A 14,083-nucleotide genomic window follows, 5' to 3' on the forward strand; every position below is an offset into this window, starting at 1 on the left:
AGTTGAGTGGAAGTTGATTATAGTTAAAGAAAATGTTACCTATGAAGTGGATATAGGATTAAGCTAGTTAAAGGAATTGTTACTTATTAAGTTTTGTATTAGAGGAAGAGGAAAATAAGAAAGGAGATTTGGTGGGGGTGGGAGAAGAAAGGGGAGGGAGGGGGTAAAGGAAAAGAGGTACAATGTTAATGCTGGAATGTAATAATATTGGACATGTTGATATATCCCGATAATAAAATGTTTTTTTTTAAAAAAAAGTGGGGTGGTGGTGTGTTGTGAGTTGGCCCGATCCTCCGCTGATTCCCAGAAAAGGGGTGATTTTAATGCACCTTTTGCAACTGATATGAGGAACGTGCCCTTCTGCACAGAGATTTGTATTTGGGGAGGGACCACAGCTCAGCCGCAGAGCCTGTGCTCTCCGGGGAGAAGCGTTCCCCCAGGGTTTAGTCCAGGGCTCCCCGAAGGGGTGCCAATGGGCAGGGCTTTTTTTGTAGCAGGAGCTCCTTTGCATATTAGACGACATGCCCCCTAATGTAGCCAATCCTGCAAGAGCTTACAGTAGCCCCTGTAAGAAGAGCTCTGTAAGCTCTCGGAGGATTGGCTACATTAGGGGGTGTGCCGCCTAATATGCAAAGGAGCTCCTGCTACAGAAAGGGCCCTGCCAATGGGGACCATGGTGCTCGCCAGCACCACCACTGGCACTTGCCACGTGCTTTTATAGAACGTGGGCATGGCTAAGTGAGGCTTGTGCCCAGCAGTGCTGCTGATTGGCCGCGCAGGTTGAAAGGCATCCTGTTAAACAGAGTTTCTGCCGAAGGAGGAGGAGGAGGTTGGATTTATGCCCCGCCCTTCACTCGGGAGTCTCAGAGTGGTTTACAATCTCCTTTCCCTTCCTCTCCCCACAACAGACACCCTATGACAGTGGTGGCGAACCTATGGCACGGGTGCCAGAGGTGGGACTCAGAGCCCTCTCTGTGGGCACGCGTGCCATCGCCCCAGCCAGGCCCAGACCATCGTTAAAGTGTCGAATTCTCTGCCAAATAATTTTAAGTAAATGAAAGCATTTGGGGTTGCTTTCCTTACTTTGTTTGGATCATCTTAAGTTAATGTATGAGTTGTTTCTTCTAAAGTAAAACCTCAGTATTCAGGTTAAGTTGCCGTGTTGGCGCTTTGCGATAAATAAGTGGGTTTGGGGTCGCGGTTTGGGCACGCGGTCTCTAAAAGGTTCGCCATCCCTGCCCTATGAGGTAGGTGGGGCTGAGAGAGCTCTTTCGAGGACTGCTCTTGAGAGAACAGCTCCGAGAGAACTGTGGCTTGCCCAAGGTAACCCAGCTGGCTGCCTGTGGAGGAGTGGAGAATCAAACCCGGTTCTCTCAGATTAGAGCCCGTGCTCCTCACTGTTACACCAAACTGGCTCTCAAGTCCCGACGACAGCTCTGTAGGCCCTCATTCCCTGAGATTCTGTGATGGGCCTTGCCTCTCGTGGCATCCCTTTCGTGGCGGACTGCTAGTTTAGCTGCTGGTGCCTCTCGTGTTACATACAGAAATACTGCAACAGTGCAACCAATATAAATACAAATGATTGTATGAACACCGCAGAATAATCACTCCATGATGTTTAATCTTATTCTTTTTTCAATCTAGACGTCAGGAGAAGAACATACAAGACGTCGTGAAGAAGGACGAACCTCCCCGGAGTAACCGTTTCGTTTCGATATTTCTTTTTCATACAAATATGAAAAAGATCAGCCGATTTGATACGTAGGCTATGTGCCGGTTATAAGTTATTCCGAAGTTGCTGTGAATTAGAGATATCCTTTTGGAAGGTGAATGAATAAGTGGAAGCAGAACTGATATTTGTATGAGAAAGAAATATCGAAACGAAACGGTTACTCCGGGGAAGTTCGTCCTTCTTCACGACGCCTTGTATGTTCTTCTCATGACGTCTAGATTGAAAAAAGAATAAGATTAAACATCATGGAGTGATTATTCTGCAGTGTTCATACAATCATTTGTATTTATATTGGCTGCACTGTTGCAGTATTTCTGTTATGTAATACGATTGCCATACTGCTACCCCTCTGTGTCTGCTAACTGTTATATTGATTGGTGCCTCTCGTGTGGCAGCCCGATAGCTCAGCCCAGCCTCATCAGAGCCTGTAAGCTAAGCAGGTTCAGCTGTGGTCTGTAGTTGGATGGGAGACCACCAAGGAAGAACGGGGGTTGCTATGCAGAGGCAGGCAGTGGCAAACCACCCCTGAACATCTCTCGCCTTGAAAACCCCCATGGGTCCTGGGGCTGCCAAGAGTCCGTTGTGACTAGATGGCACGCAATTTAGTGTGGTGCGGTGGCTATGGGGATCCCTGCATTTGACGCTCTGCTTGCCACCTGACTCACTGGGTGACACGACGGGCCAGTCCCTGCCTCTCAGCACTATGGCGGAGATAAAAGGGGAGAGGGAGAGCCATGGATGCCACTCCGGACTCCTTGGAGGAAGGGTGTGGGTTGGAAAATGTAATGAATAAATAAAAGGATCTGAGACAGCAGGTAGATTCAGGTGGGTAGCCATGTTGGTCTGAAGCAACAGAACAAAGTTTTGAGTCCAGAGGCACCTTTAAGACTTTCATAAGAACATAAGAGAAGCCAGTGTTGGATCAGGCCAATGGCCCATCCAGTCTAACACTCTGTGTCACACAGCACACAAAAACCAGGAGCCATCAGGAGGTCCGCCAGTGGGGCCAGAACTCCAGAAGCCCTCCCACTGTTGCCCCCCAAGCAGCAAGAATACAGAGCATCACTGCCCCAGACAGAGTATTTCATCTATACCTTACAGCTAATAGCCATTGATGGACCTCTGCTCCATATGTTTATCTAATCCCCTCTTGAAGCTGTCTATGCTTGTTGCTGCCACCACTTCCTGCAGCAGTGAATTCCATGTGCTAATGACTCTTTGGGTGAAGAAGTACTTCCCTTTACCTGTTCTTAACCTAAAGGTAAAGGTAAAGGTTCCCTTGCTCGAAAGCCAGTCGAATCCGACTCTAGGGTTGCAGTGCTCATCTCCGTTTCAAAGCCGAAGAGCCAGCGCTGTCCGAAGACATTTCCGTGGTCATGTGGCTGGCATGACTAAACACCAAGGCGCACGGAACGCTGTTAACCTACTGCTCCTTAATTTCATTGAGTGCCCAGGAGTTCTTGCATTGTGAGAAAGGGAGAAAAGTACTTCTTTCTCTACTTTCCCTGTCCCATGCATAGTTTTGTAAACCTCTATCATGTCACCCCTCAGTCGTCGTTTCTCCAAGCTAAAGAGCCCTAACCTCTTAGCCTTTCTTCACAGGGAAAGTGTTCCATATTCTCAATGACTTCAGTTACCATGTTTCATGTTTCAATGTATCTGAAGAAGTGTCCGTGCACATGAAAGCTTATACCCAGAATTAAATTCTGTTGGTCTTAAAGGTGCCACTGGACTCAGACTTCGTCCTGAAGTAGCAAACGTTGTTTTGAGGAGACACTGGATGCTGATACCAGTCGAGATACCAGGCTAGATGGTTTGACTGCTTCGTATGTGGACAAGATACCACCAAGAGAACTGATTCCTTTATTGAACACCCTGGAAGGTAGTCATGATTATTCCCATTTTACCGATGAAGAACTGAGGCTCAGGCAACACAATGAGGACTCCCCTGGGATTTGGCTAGCAGCCCACCCACTGGGATCTATCAGACAACTTATGCAGTCTCCAGACAAAAGGGCTGGGGGACGCTGAAAGGTACCATTGTTCAAGGTAATCTGGTGTAAACCTGATCAGTGTTGGAAGTCCCGTGTCAACCACTCGGACCTCTTAAAATCAGTAGATTTCCCCCCCCCCCCATATTTTCGACTTTCCTCATTGTTACAGTTGTTACAGAGCACTTGAGGATTCTGGGGCATGATCTAGAGCGCACGCTCAGCTCACAAAGGCCCAGTGGAGTGAACTGTAAAAGGTAATGGTAAAGGTTCCCTTCCTCGAAAGCCAGTCGAGTCCGACTCTAGGGTTGCGGTGCTCATCTCCGTTTCAAAGCCGAAGAGCCAGCACTGTCCGAAGACGTTTCCGTGGTCATGTGGCTGGCATGACTAAACACCAAGGCGCACGGAACGCTGTTACCTTCCCACCGAAGTGGTCCCTATTTATCTACTTGCAATTTCTTGCTTTCGAACTGCTAGGTTGGCAGGAGCTGGAACTAGAGACGGGAGCTCACTCCGTCATGCAGCGCACTCGGGTCTCGGACTGCTGAACTGAGGTACAAACAGAAAAGCACCCCCTGCAGGTAGACATTGCCGGTGCAGGCTGCATATTTCCCCTTATAACACCACAATGGTAAGGCCTAGAGAGCATCTGATTTTTAAAGTGAAGGCTGGGAATTGTTGGGAAAGCTGGAGATATTGTTGCAGCGGATAATCCCAACGTTATAGTAATCTAGCAATTCCTTTAAAAAAAACTTTGGGGAAGGGGGAAGAAATGGTGCCCTTGGGCTGCTGAGGAAAGGAAAGCATTGGGGGAAAATCACTGTGTGGATGCTCCGTCGCTACTGCAAATGCAACGAGAGCTATACAAAGAATCCTCTCAGTGTGGAAGCAGCAGCACACGGGGGGTGGGGGGATCGGTAGGTTGCCGTTCAAAGAAACTTGCTGGCTATTATTGATCTTCTCGTTGAGAAATCCCTGCTAACTTTCCAAGGAACCCCAGGGTCTGAAAATTCCCAGTTTAAAAGGAAGAGCAGGCTATGAGCACCACCCGCAACCAGATAAAAATAGACCCCCCCCCCCCGGACTTGCCTTGGAGTCCCCAATGAGGGCAATGCCGATGGACAGCTTACGCTTCATCCCCCCAGAGAGCGCCTTTGACAGAGACCTGCACCTCTCTTCCAGGTTGAGGATGCACAGGATCCGGTTGATCTCCTCCGGGCACTTCTCCACTGGGAAACCTTTCAGCTGAGGCAGACCGACAAGAAAAAAAAATGAGCCCAAGGTTTTGTATTTTTATCCCAGCCATCCTCCGAGGAGCATGAACGCTTTTGTTCGTGCCTCCATTTTGCCCTCACAACAGCCCTGTGAAGTAGATCAGCCAGAGAGAGCGAGTGACTGCCCGCAGGCCATCCAATGGCTGAGTGGAGAGACTCAAACTCGCAAGACTAATCCAGCACTCTAACCGCCAAAAGGAATCCCAGATGAGGTTTCATGACAAGGTAAGGAAAAACGGAACACCCTAAAGAGAATAACACGCCTGCAGCTTCCTGAAACGAGAGATAAGTTCTCTCCCCTTTGACTCTATGTAGAGTTCAACTCTTAGAAAATTATCGGCACCGTGCATAGAAGGAACTCCTCAGCACTCCTATATGTAGGATGTCTGCTGCAGAGTTAAGTCCTGCTGCTGTTATTAGGGATGGGCACAAACCTAAAAATTTCAGTTAGGTTTGGTAAAAGAGGTAAAGGTAAAGGTTCCCTTGCTTGAAAGCCAGCCGAGTCCGACTCTAGGGTTGCGGTGCTCATCTCCGTTTCAAAGCCGAAGAGCCAGCGCTGTCGGAAGACGTTTCCGTGGTCATGTGGCCGGCATGACTAAACCCCAAGGCGCACGGAACGCTGTTCCCTTCCCACCGAAGTGGTACCTATTTATCTACTTGCAATTTCTTGCTTTCGAACTGCAAGGTTGGCAGGAGCTGGAACTAGAGACGGGAACTCACTCCGTCATGCGGCACACTCGGGTCTCGGACTGCTGAACTACCGACCTTCCACAGCCTGCAGTTCAGCGTCTTAACCACCTGAGCCACCGCAGCTCAAGTTAGGTTTGGTGTGGCCCCCAAATCAAACCCTGAACCAAGTAAAAAATGTCCCAAACCAAACTGGCCAGTTCAGATCCCGCTTTCTCTGTGGCTGGGAGAAAGGGGGGGGGGGTTTGCCCAGGAAGGATTAAATGGCCGGAGGAAGCAAAATGGCTGGCAGCCATTTAACCCAGCCATTTCGCTTCCCCCGTTTCAAAGCGGGGTTTAATGGCTTGCAGCCATTTAAACTTAACAGCTGACCGGCAGAAGCCAAACCGAACAGTGAAACGGCTTGTGAACCGGTTCAAGCTCATCCCTAGCTGTACTCCTTTGCATATTAAGTGACACACCCCTAATGTAGCCAGTCCTCCAAGAGCTTACAGTAGCTCCTGTAAGAAGAGCTCTGTAAGCTTTTGGAGGATTGGCTACATTAGGGGGTGTGTGGCCTAATATGCAAAGGAGTTCCAGCAGAGCAAGGAGTGTCACAGACGGATTGAAGCAAAGCAACACTGCAGGCCTTGATCCAAGATTACCCCAGAGTAAAAGAAAAGGTGCTCTTCCACGGTCATGTGGTCAAAGAGGACATCGTGCTGTGGGCAAAGGCCGAGGCTCTTCCGGATCAGAACCATGTCCTGGGAGATCTCATAGCCGTTGATGTAGGCTTGGCCGCTTGTCGGAGGATACAGTCCTGGGGAGCGAAGTGGGGGGGGGGGGAAGAAACAGGCTTCATGTGAGTGATAAATTTATTTAATTCACTCATACCCTTCCTTTCTCCCCAGTGGGGACCCATGCTCCCTCTAAGCTGTGGAGTCTTGTGAGCAAAAATCCTACTCTGTGAGCGACGGGCATTAAAGTTGGGAGCCGGCGATTTGGCCGCTGCATCAATTAGTTTGCTCCGGAGCCCCGCCCTTCCTGAGCCGAGACAGAAATGTGTGAGCCGGAGGCTGAAAAACGGTGAGCTAGCTCACACGAACTCGGCTTAGAGGGAACACTGGACTGGGGACCCAAAGTGCCTGACATCGTTCTCTCCTCCGTTTTACCCTGACAACAACCCTGTGAGGTAGGTTAGGCGAAGAGAATATGAGTGGCCCAAGGCTGCCCAGTGAGCTTCCGTGACACAAGCGGGGATTCGAACCTGGGTCTCCCAGATCCCGGCCTGACACTTTGAACCGTCCCACGCTGGCTAAATAACCTCCAGCTGATCAAACAACCCCCCCCACCACCACAGAAGGTCAAGAGGCAGAAGAGAGCCAGGAATGGCTACGGCTCCTTCTTGAGTGGATACTTGGCAGCCATTGGGACTTTTGAGGCTGGGAAATGCACAGACAAAACCCAGAGTCTTGATGGTTTCACATGCTATCCCAAGTGCTAGAATAAAGTTTGAGGCCAGTGGCACCTTTAAGACCAACAAAGTTTAACTCTGGGTATAAGCTTTCGTGTGCATGCTTATAAGGTAAAGGTAAGGGTTTCCCTTGCTCGAAAGCCAGTAAAATCTGACTCTAGGGTTGTGGTGCTCATCTCCATTTCCAAGCCGAAGAGCCAGCGCTGTCTGAAGACTTCTCCGTGGTCATGTGGCCAGTATGGCTAAACACCGAGGCGCACGGAGCGCTGTTACCTTCCCACCGAAGTCGTACCTATTTATCTACTTGCAATTTCTTGCTTTTGAACTGCTAGGTTGGCAGGAGCTGGAGCCAGAGATGAGAGCTCACTCCGTCACATGACATGAGGGTCTCAAACTGCCAAGTTACCAACCTTCTGGTCTGCAACTCAGTGTCTTAAACCTCTGATCCACTGTGGCCCCTCCGTGCGTGCTTATACCCGGAATTAAACCTTGTTGGACTTAAAGGAGCCACTGGACTCCAACTTTGTTCTATTAATTCAGATCAACACGACTACCCATCTGAATCTATCCCAAGGGCTATAAACGTATCAGCAGCCAGTACTACACTGCGATAATCACATCATGCCACTCTAAAATTATCTTGCCCAGCAAGAGCATGGACTCTAATCTGGGAGAACTAGGTTTGATTCCCCACTCCTCCACATGCAGCTGCTGGTGTGACCTTGGGTCAGTCATAAGTTCTTTCCGAGCTGTTCTCTCAAGGGCAGTTCTCAAGAGAGCTCTCTCAGCCCCACCTTCCTCACAGGGTGTCTGTTGTGGGGAGGGGAAGGGAAAGGAGTTTGTAAGCCGCTCTGAGACTCCTTCAGGTAGTGAAGGGTGGGTATAAATCCAATCTCTTATCTTCTACTTCTTTTAAAACTAAACTACAGATTTTGCTCACAGCAAGGGCTGATTCACACCAGGGTGTCTATCGCTTGTAAAGTATCACCTGTCAGCATGGACAAAGTCGTCGTTTTCCCAGCACCGTTGTGCCCCAGAAGAACCGTGATCTGCCCTTCGTACATATTAATGGTCAGGTCCCGAACTGCCTCTCTGCTTTTGTTCCCCACCTTGAACACCTGCAGACAACCAAGAGAGAAGGATACTCGTGTGTTCATCTTCTCTTTCTTTACAGCCGCTTTGGGATTCACAGGTTCTATAGAGAAACAGAGTCCACACCAAACATGACCACTGCTCCCTGCCAGCTCAGGCTACCGGTCCATCTAGTGGCAATGGAAAGTGCCGTCAAGTCATAGAATCACAGAATCGCAGAATCATCGATCTGGAAGGGACCTCCGGGGTCATCTAGTTCAGCCCCCTGCACGATGCAGAAAATTTACAAATACCCCCCCCACACACACACACCTCCAGTGACCACTGTTCTATGTCCAGAAGATGATAAAAAATAACCTCCAGGAACCCTGGCCAAACTGGCCTGGAGAAAAATTGCTTCCTGACCCCAAAGTGGCATTCAGCATTTCCCCGGGCATGTAAGAAAGGGCCACGAGAACTAAGCACTGAGGCCACCCTTCCTGCCCTCCCTCTCACGATCTGCCCAAGTCCGCAGAATCCGCATTGCTGTCCGATGGCCATCTAGCCTCTGTCTGAAAACCTCCAAAGGAGCCCGCCCACCCCCTCCCGAGGAAGCTTGACTTAGGGTGACCTTGTAGGGTTTTCAAGGCGAGAGGTGTTCAGAGGCGGTTTGCCATTTCCTGCCTCCGTGACAAGGCCTCAACAATGCTCCCTCTAAGCTGTGGGGTCTTGTGAGCAAAAATTCTACTTTGTGAGCTCCTGGCAATAAAGTTGTGAGCGAGCGATTTGGCTGCGGCATAAATTAGTTTGCTCTGGAGCCATCCTTCCTGAGCTAAGACAAAAATGTGTGAGCTGGAGGCTAAAAAACTGTGAGCTAGCTCACACTAACTCAGCTTAGAGGGAACCAGGGCTATTTTTGGGCAGGAACGCACAGGAACGGAGTTTCGGCTGGCTCCCAAGTTGACCACGCCCAGCAGGAACTCATTAGCATAACAGGCCACACCCAACAGCAGGAACTCATTAGGATTGGCTACATTAGGGGTGTGTGGCCTAACATGCAAAGGAGTTCCTGCTACAAAAAAAGGCCCTGGGTTTTGACAACAAACGAGGTAAACAGAATAAGAAGCAAAAGGTGGGTGTGGCTGGATGAGCACACTTCTGGTAGCATGGGGTGTGGCCTAATATGCTAATAGATTTCTGCTGTTGGGTGTGGCCTATTATGCTAATGAGTTCCTGCTGGGCTTTTTCTACAAAAAGAGCCCTAGAGGGAACAGTGCTCAAGAAATGTCCCTCAGCACTGTGGAGGAAGGTGGACAACCTATGTGAAGGAAGTTCCCCTGGCATTACGGAGCTTCTCGCTGAGAGAGGCTGGCGGATAAGCTTCTAAGGAACCCCTCGTTTCCCAAAAACACAGTTTGAAATTCCCAGAAATTCTCAAGGCTGAGACTGGGATGCTCACTCCCAACAGAGCGACTCTGGCCACCGTCTCCACACAGAGGAGAGCAGCCTGGAGACTTCTGTGATTCTATGCGAGCTCCCCCTCCACTGGCAGTCTTCACGCAGCCACTGGATGATCTGAGGAAGGGGGCCTTGCCCATGAAAGCTCATAGCTTGAATCAGGGGTCATTTCCTGCAGGAGCGCACAGGAGCGGAGCTCCGGCAGTAAAGAGCCCAGGGGGCGGGCACGTGCAACAAACCCCACCCCCTGCTCCCAGCAGCCCCCAGTCAGAGCAAGAAGCAGCCAGGTAAGTTGCAGAGCTCCACCCCGGCCCCCCGGTCCAAAACAGTCCAGTGGCACCTTTAAGACCGAGTCTTATTCAGGTACAAGCTCACCCTCCTCTGCGAGGGCAGATCTGCACGTCCCCCCCCACAAATAGCTAGCAATCCAAAACAGTCCAGTGGAGCCTGAGCGGTGGGTGTTGCCTTCTGACACACTTCCGGTGATGTCACGGGGTGTGGCATATGCAAATGAGTTACCCTAATGAGTTACGCTAATGAGCTCCTGCACCTCTTTCTCTACGAAATGACCCCTGCCTTGAATAAAACTTTGTTGCTCATAAAGGTGCCCCTGGACTCGAACTTTGCTCTGGATGAACACTTGTCAGGGACGCTGTGGGCCGATCCTGCACGGAGCAGGGGGTCGGACTAGAGGGGCCCTACATCGCTTCCCAATCCTATGGTTCTACGAGCCCACCTTGGAGAGGTGTTTAATTTTGATCCCCGACACCAGGTCCGATGGCTCCTCTTCTATGTACTGGCTCTTCAGGGCCTTCTCAGGGTCCTCCTCGTCTTCCTTCTCCTTCCCCACGACTGTCTGGGGGCTGCCGCACCAATACGAAGGCTGCAGACGACAACACAAAAAGTGACCTTCTTTCTACAGCGCTTTGTCATTTGCAAAAGATTTCATTCATGCTCACAAGCGGTGGGTGTTGCCTTCTGACACACGTCTGGTGATGTCAGGGGGTGTGGCATATGCAAATAAGTTATGCTAATGAGTTGTGCTAATGAGCTCTTGCACCTCTTTTTCTACGAAATGACCCCTGGAAACTAACGACACTCTGTTTTTGCTTGTTTTACTTACTTCATTTACACCCCGCCTTTCTCCCCAATGGGGACCCAAAGCGGCTCACGTCGTTCTCCACTCCTCCATTTCATCCCCACAACCACCCTGTGAGGCAGGTTAGGTGAAGAATGTGTGACTGGCCCAAGGTCACCCTGCAAGCATCCATGGCCGAGTGGGGGGTTTGAGCCTGGAATCTCCCAGAACCTAGACAACATTTCTCTGAATATGTGCAAATTAGTCTGCCTTTTTCTTACCGTTTGCATAATTTGCATAGTCAAAGGGCACTGAGATCTCCACCCAACACACCTAATTCAGCTACTTTCAAGATTCCCAGAAGTGCAGCAGACAATGGCCTATGTGCTTTCAACCACATCTTCACAACCTAGGGCTGCCAGCTCTGGGTGTCAGAACCCACAGCCAACAACAAAGTACACGCATCCAGGAACAATAATACTTTTCTTACAGAGCTACATATGCAGTAACACAGGCACTGTTAAGAATGGCGGTGGCCCCATGGGCATAATAGGATATAGGGTACTGGTACGCACACCCCCCCCCCAAGCACTGGCCAATCAGGCACCCTCCCGCGTGCGGGATAAGGCTTAGAGACTGTTAGGTAGCTGAAGCTGAGAATGAACACTCTCCCACGGCACCTAGGGAAATCCCAGACACTACAACACCCTCCTGCACATCTGTATAGATAAGCGTTTCGGCGCACAGCAGAGACAGCACAGAAAGGAATGCAGTAGCAATTAACCTGAAAGGAAAGCAATAGCAATTAACCAGACACAGACCAACCTCCCCAACATTCATGGCAGCATAGCTGACACTGGGTTGGGAAATACTAGAAGATTTTGGGGGCGGAGGTTTTGGGCAGGGGAGGGGCTTCAATGGGGTATAATGCCATAGCGTCCACCTTCCGAAGTGGCCTTTTTCTCCAGAGGAACTGATTTCTGTCGCCTGGAGCTCTCCAGCCACCCCCTGGAGGTTGTTGTACAAAAACTGAGGGTCCCGAGGGTTGGGAAGAAGAAGAAGAGATTGGATTTATACCTGTAACAGATGCATGCTGAAGGCAGATCTAGTTTGTGATTTTTCTTTTTCTTTTCCTAATCAAACCCGGTTCTCCCAGATTAGAGTCCGCGCACTTAACCACCACACCAAACTGGCAGGGACACATATGACATCGTGTGTAACAGATGCATGCTTAAGGCAGATCTAGTTTGTGATTTTTCTTTTTCTTTTCTTAACTGGCGGTCAAGTTTTACCAAGCATAGGTTCACCAAAATAATACATCAAAGTGCAGGCTTACACTATGTTCAAACATTCAAATGGCACCTTGTCAGTTTCACAATCACTAGTCCAATAATCTATAGAATAGTATAGCAAAATTAAGGAAAGAAAAATAAAAAGCACAAAATAGATCGACCTTAAGCATACATCTATTATACACAGTGTCATATATTTTCCCATAACCACCTGGATGTTGGCAAACCCATCACAAGCATAAGGAACAGAAATGTCTATTTTTTAAAATCCGGTTGAAACCGGAGAATCTCATGACTTCTGCTCCGAATGCCAACACCTGAGCTTCTGCCAGCCTTTTGACCAATCGTGGTATGCAGCCCTCTGCCGCCATTCTCTCTGGATACACACGCCAAGCAGCGCACTGGTCTGGTGGGGAGAGCCAGACTCACCATTACGAAGAAGTACCAGGGCTGGGGAATGCCATACTCTCCAGGGAAGACGGCCTCCACGTACCAGGCCACCAGTCCGTACAGCACCGAGTCCAGAAGCAGCATCCCCAGTACATGAGCCATGGTAAAATTATCGTCCACGCTGACCGGCTTCATCAGATCCCTCCACTGAATACCTGTGCCTGGAACACCAGGAGAAAGACAGCTTTACCCCAATGAGTATTTGTACTGTATTATTATTATTTTTTGTTATAACCAATCTTTCTGCCCACACAGCAGAAACCCAAAGCACTTTTTCACATCATTCTCCTCTCCTCCACCCTATCCTCATAACAACAATCCTGTGAGGCAGGCTAGGCTGAGCGAGTGATGGGCCCAAGGTCACCCAGCAAACCTCCCTAGCAATAACAGGGATTTGAACCCACCAAATGAGAAGGGAGCACTCACTGGAGAAGACCCTGATGCTGGGAAAGATTGAAGGTCAAAGAAGACGGGGACGGCAAAGGATGAGATGGTTAGACAGTGTCATAGATGCAACGAACATGAAATTGAGCAAACTTCAGAGGATGGCGGAAGACAGGAAGGCCTGGCGTGACCTGGTCCATGGGGTCGCGAAGAGTCAGACTCGACTGTGCGTCTGAACAACAACAACTCCCAGAATACTTTGGACAAAATTCAGTGAAAGTCCAATACTTTAGCCTCGGACTCTGCTGGCTGTCACAACAATTTTGGAATTCCCTCCCCTGGGAGATTTATCTTTCTGCTTCTGTTGGGGTCCCTTGCCATTGGGTGAAGATTTTTGTTTTGTTTGGCAAGTGTGGGTTTTGTTTCTCTCTCTGGGAAGTGGCAGGAAGCCTGCTAGAGTACATCTATACATATGTTAATGGCCCTGGTAGGAAAACCAACTAAGGAATTTGGTGCTAGGAAGTCTCCAGGCGATTCCTGGAGATTTCCCAGGATGCCTTCCAGGAGGGCTCCCAAGATGCACCTGCAACCTGGGCGGACCGGGTCAAGGGGGTGGAGGGAGTGATGTAAAGTGGGTGGAGACAGAGATGAATAAAACTTCCTTGCTAGAGAAAGTTGGTCTCTTTTTCTTTGAGATGTCTGGGTGAGGAGGATGCTGAGCTCTGGTCTGCGAGCAGGCAGCCATCTTTTTTTGACCATGCGGCCTCCTGGGTAATGGGACGCAGACAGGAACCTTGTAACTTTTTAAAGATCTTTAGTGCCTGCCCTATTTGAACATTAGTTAGGGTATTTCTAGAACAGGGAAAGGGGATTGCGTTTACGACCAATTTTCCTTTGAGATCTGTTTGCTGATCTAGTGCTGTGCGTAAGGATGCTTGTAAATATTTCCTTTTCAATAAATCTTTTTGGACTTTGGAGGCTGGTTCTCAGCTTTGGTACCATCAAGATCCCCCACTGTCTTGGACATGCTAGTGCAAGAGGAGACCCCGGGTCAGGAGGAAAGCAGCCTGTATGCACGTGGCTATTTCTCCCGGGGAGCCACGTGGTAACCAGGCTCTGGGTAATGGAGGAAACAGAGTCAGGGCCTCAGGCTGAGAAAGGGAGCTAGGAGCCCTGTCCCTCCTAGCAGGAGAAACCGCCCCCCCCCCCCGAA

The 14,083-nt window shown here is 49.6% G+C and overlaps 1 protein-coding gene across 1 annotated transcript in view; it reads right to left on the reverse strand.

Annotated features, from left to right (window-relative positions):
* The window catches only part of ABCA3 (ATP binding cassette subfamily A member 3), a 92,969-nt gene that overhangs the window by 42,521 nt on the left and 36,365 nt on the right, over positions 1-14,083 (reverse strand). Inside the window, exons 9-13 of the mRNA XM_015419928.1 lie at positions 12,466-12,647; positions 10,403-10,549; positions 8,126-8,255; positions 6,329-6,483; positions 4,813-4,968 (exon numbers count right to left, since the gene is read on the reverse strand). Of these exons, the coding sequence (XP_015275414.1) occupies positions 4,813-4,968; positions 6,329-6,483; positions 8,126-8,255; positions 10,403-10,549; positions 12,466-12,647 (770 nt within the window). The remainder of the gene's footprint in view (positions 1-4,812; positions 4,969-6,328; positions 6,484-8,125; positions 8,256-10,402; positions 10,550-12,465; positions 12,648-14,083) is intronic.

The sequence above is a fragment of the Gekko japonicus genome, unplaced genomic scaffold, assembly GCF_001447785.1.
Source record: "Gekko japonicus isolate JY-2015 unplaced genomic scaffold, Gekko_japonicus_V1.1 scaffold3722, whole genome shotgun sequence".
Classification (NCBI taxonomy): Eukaryota; Metazoa; Chordata; class Lepidosauria; order Squamata; family Gekkonidae; genus Gekko; species Gekko japonicus.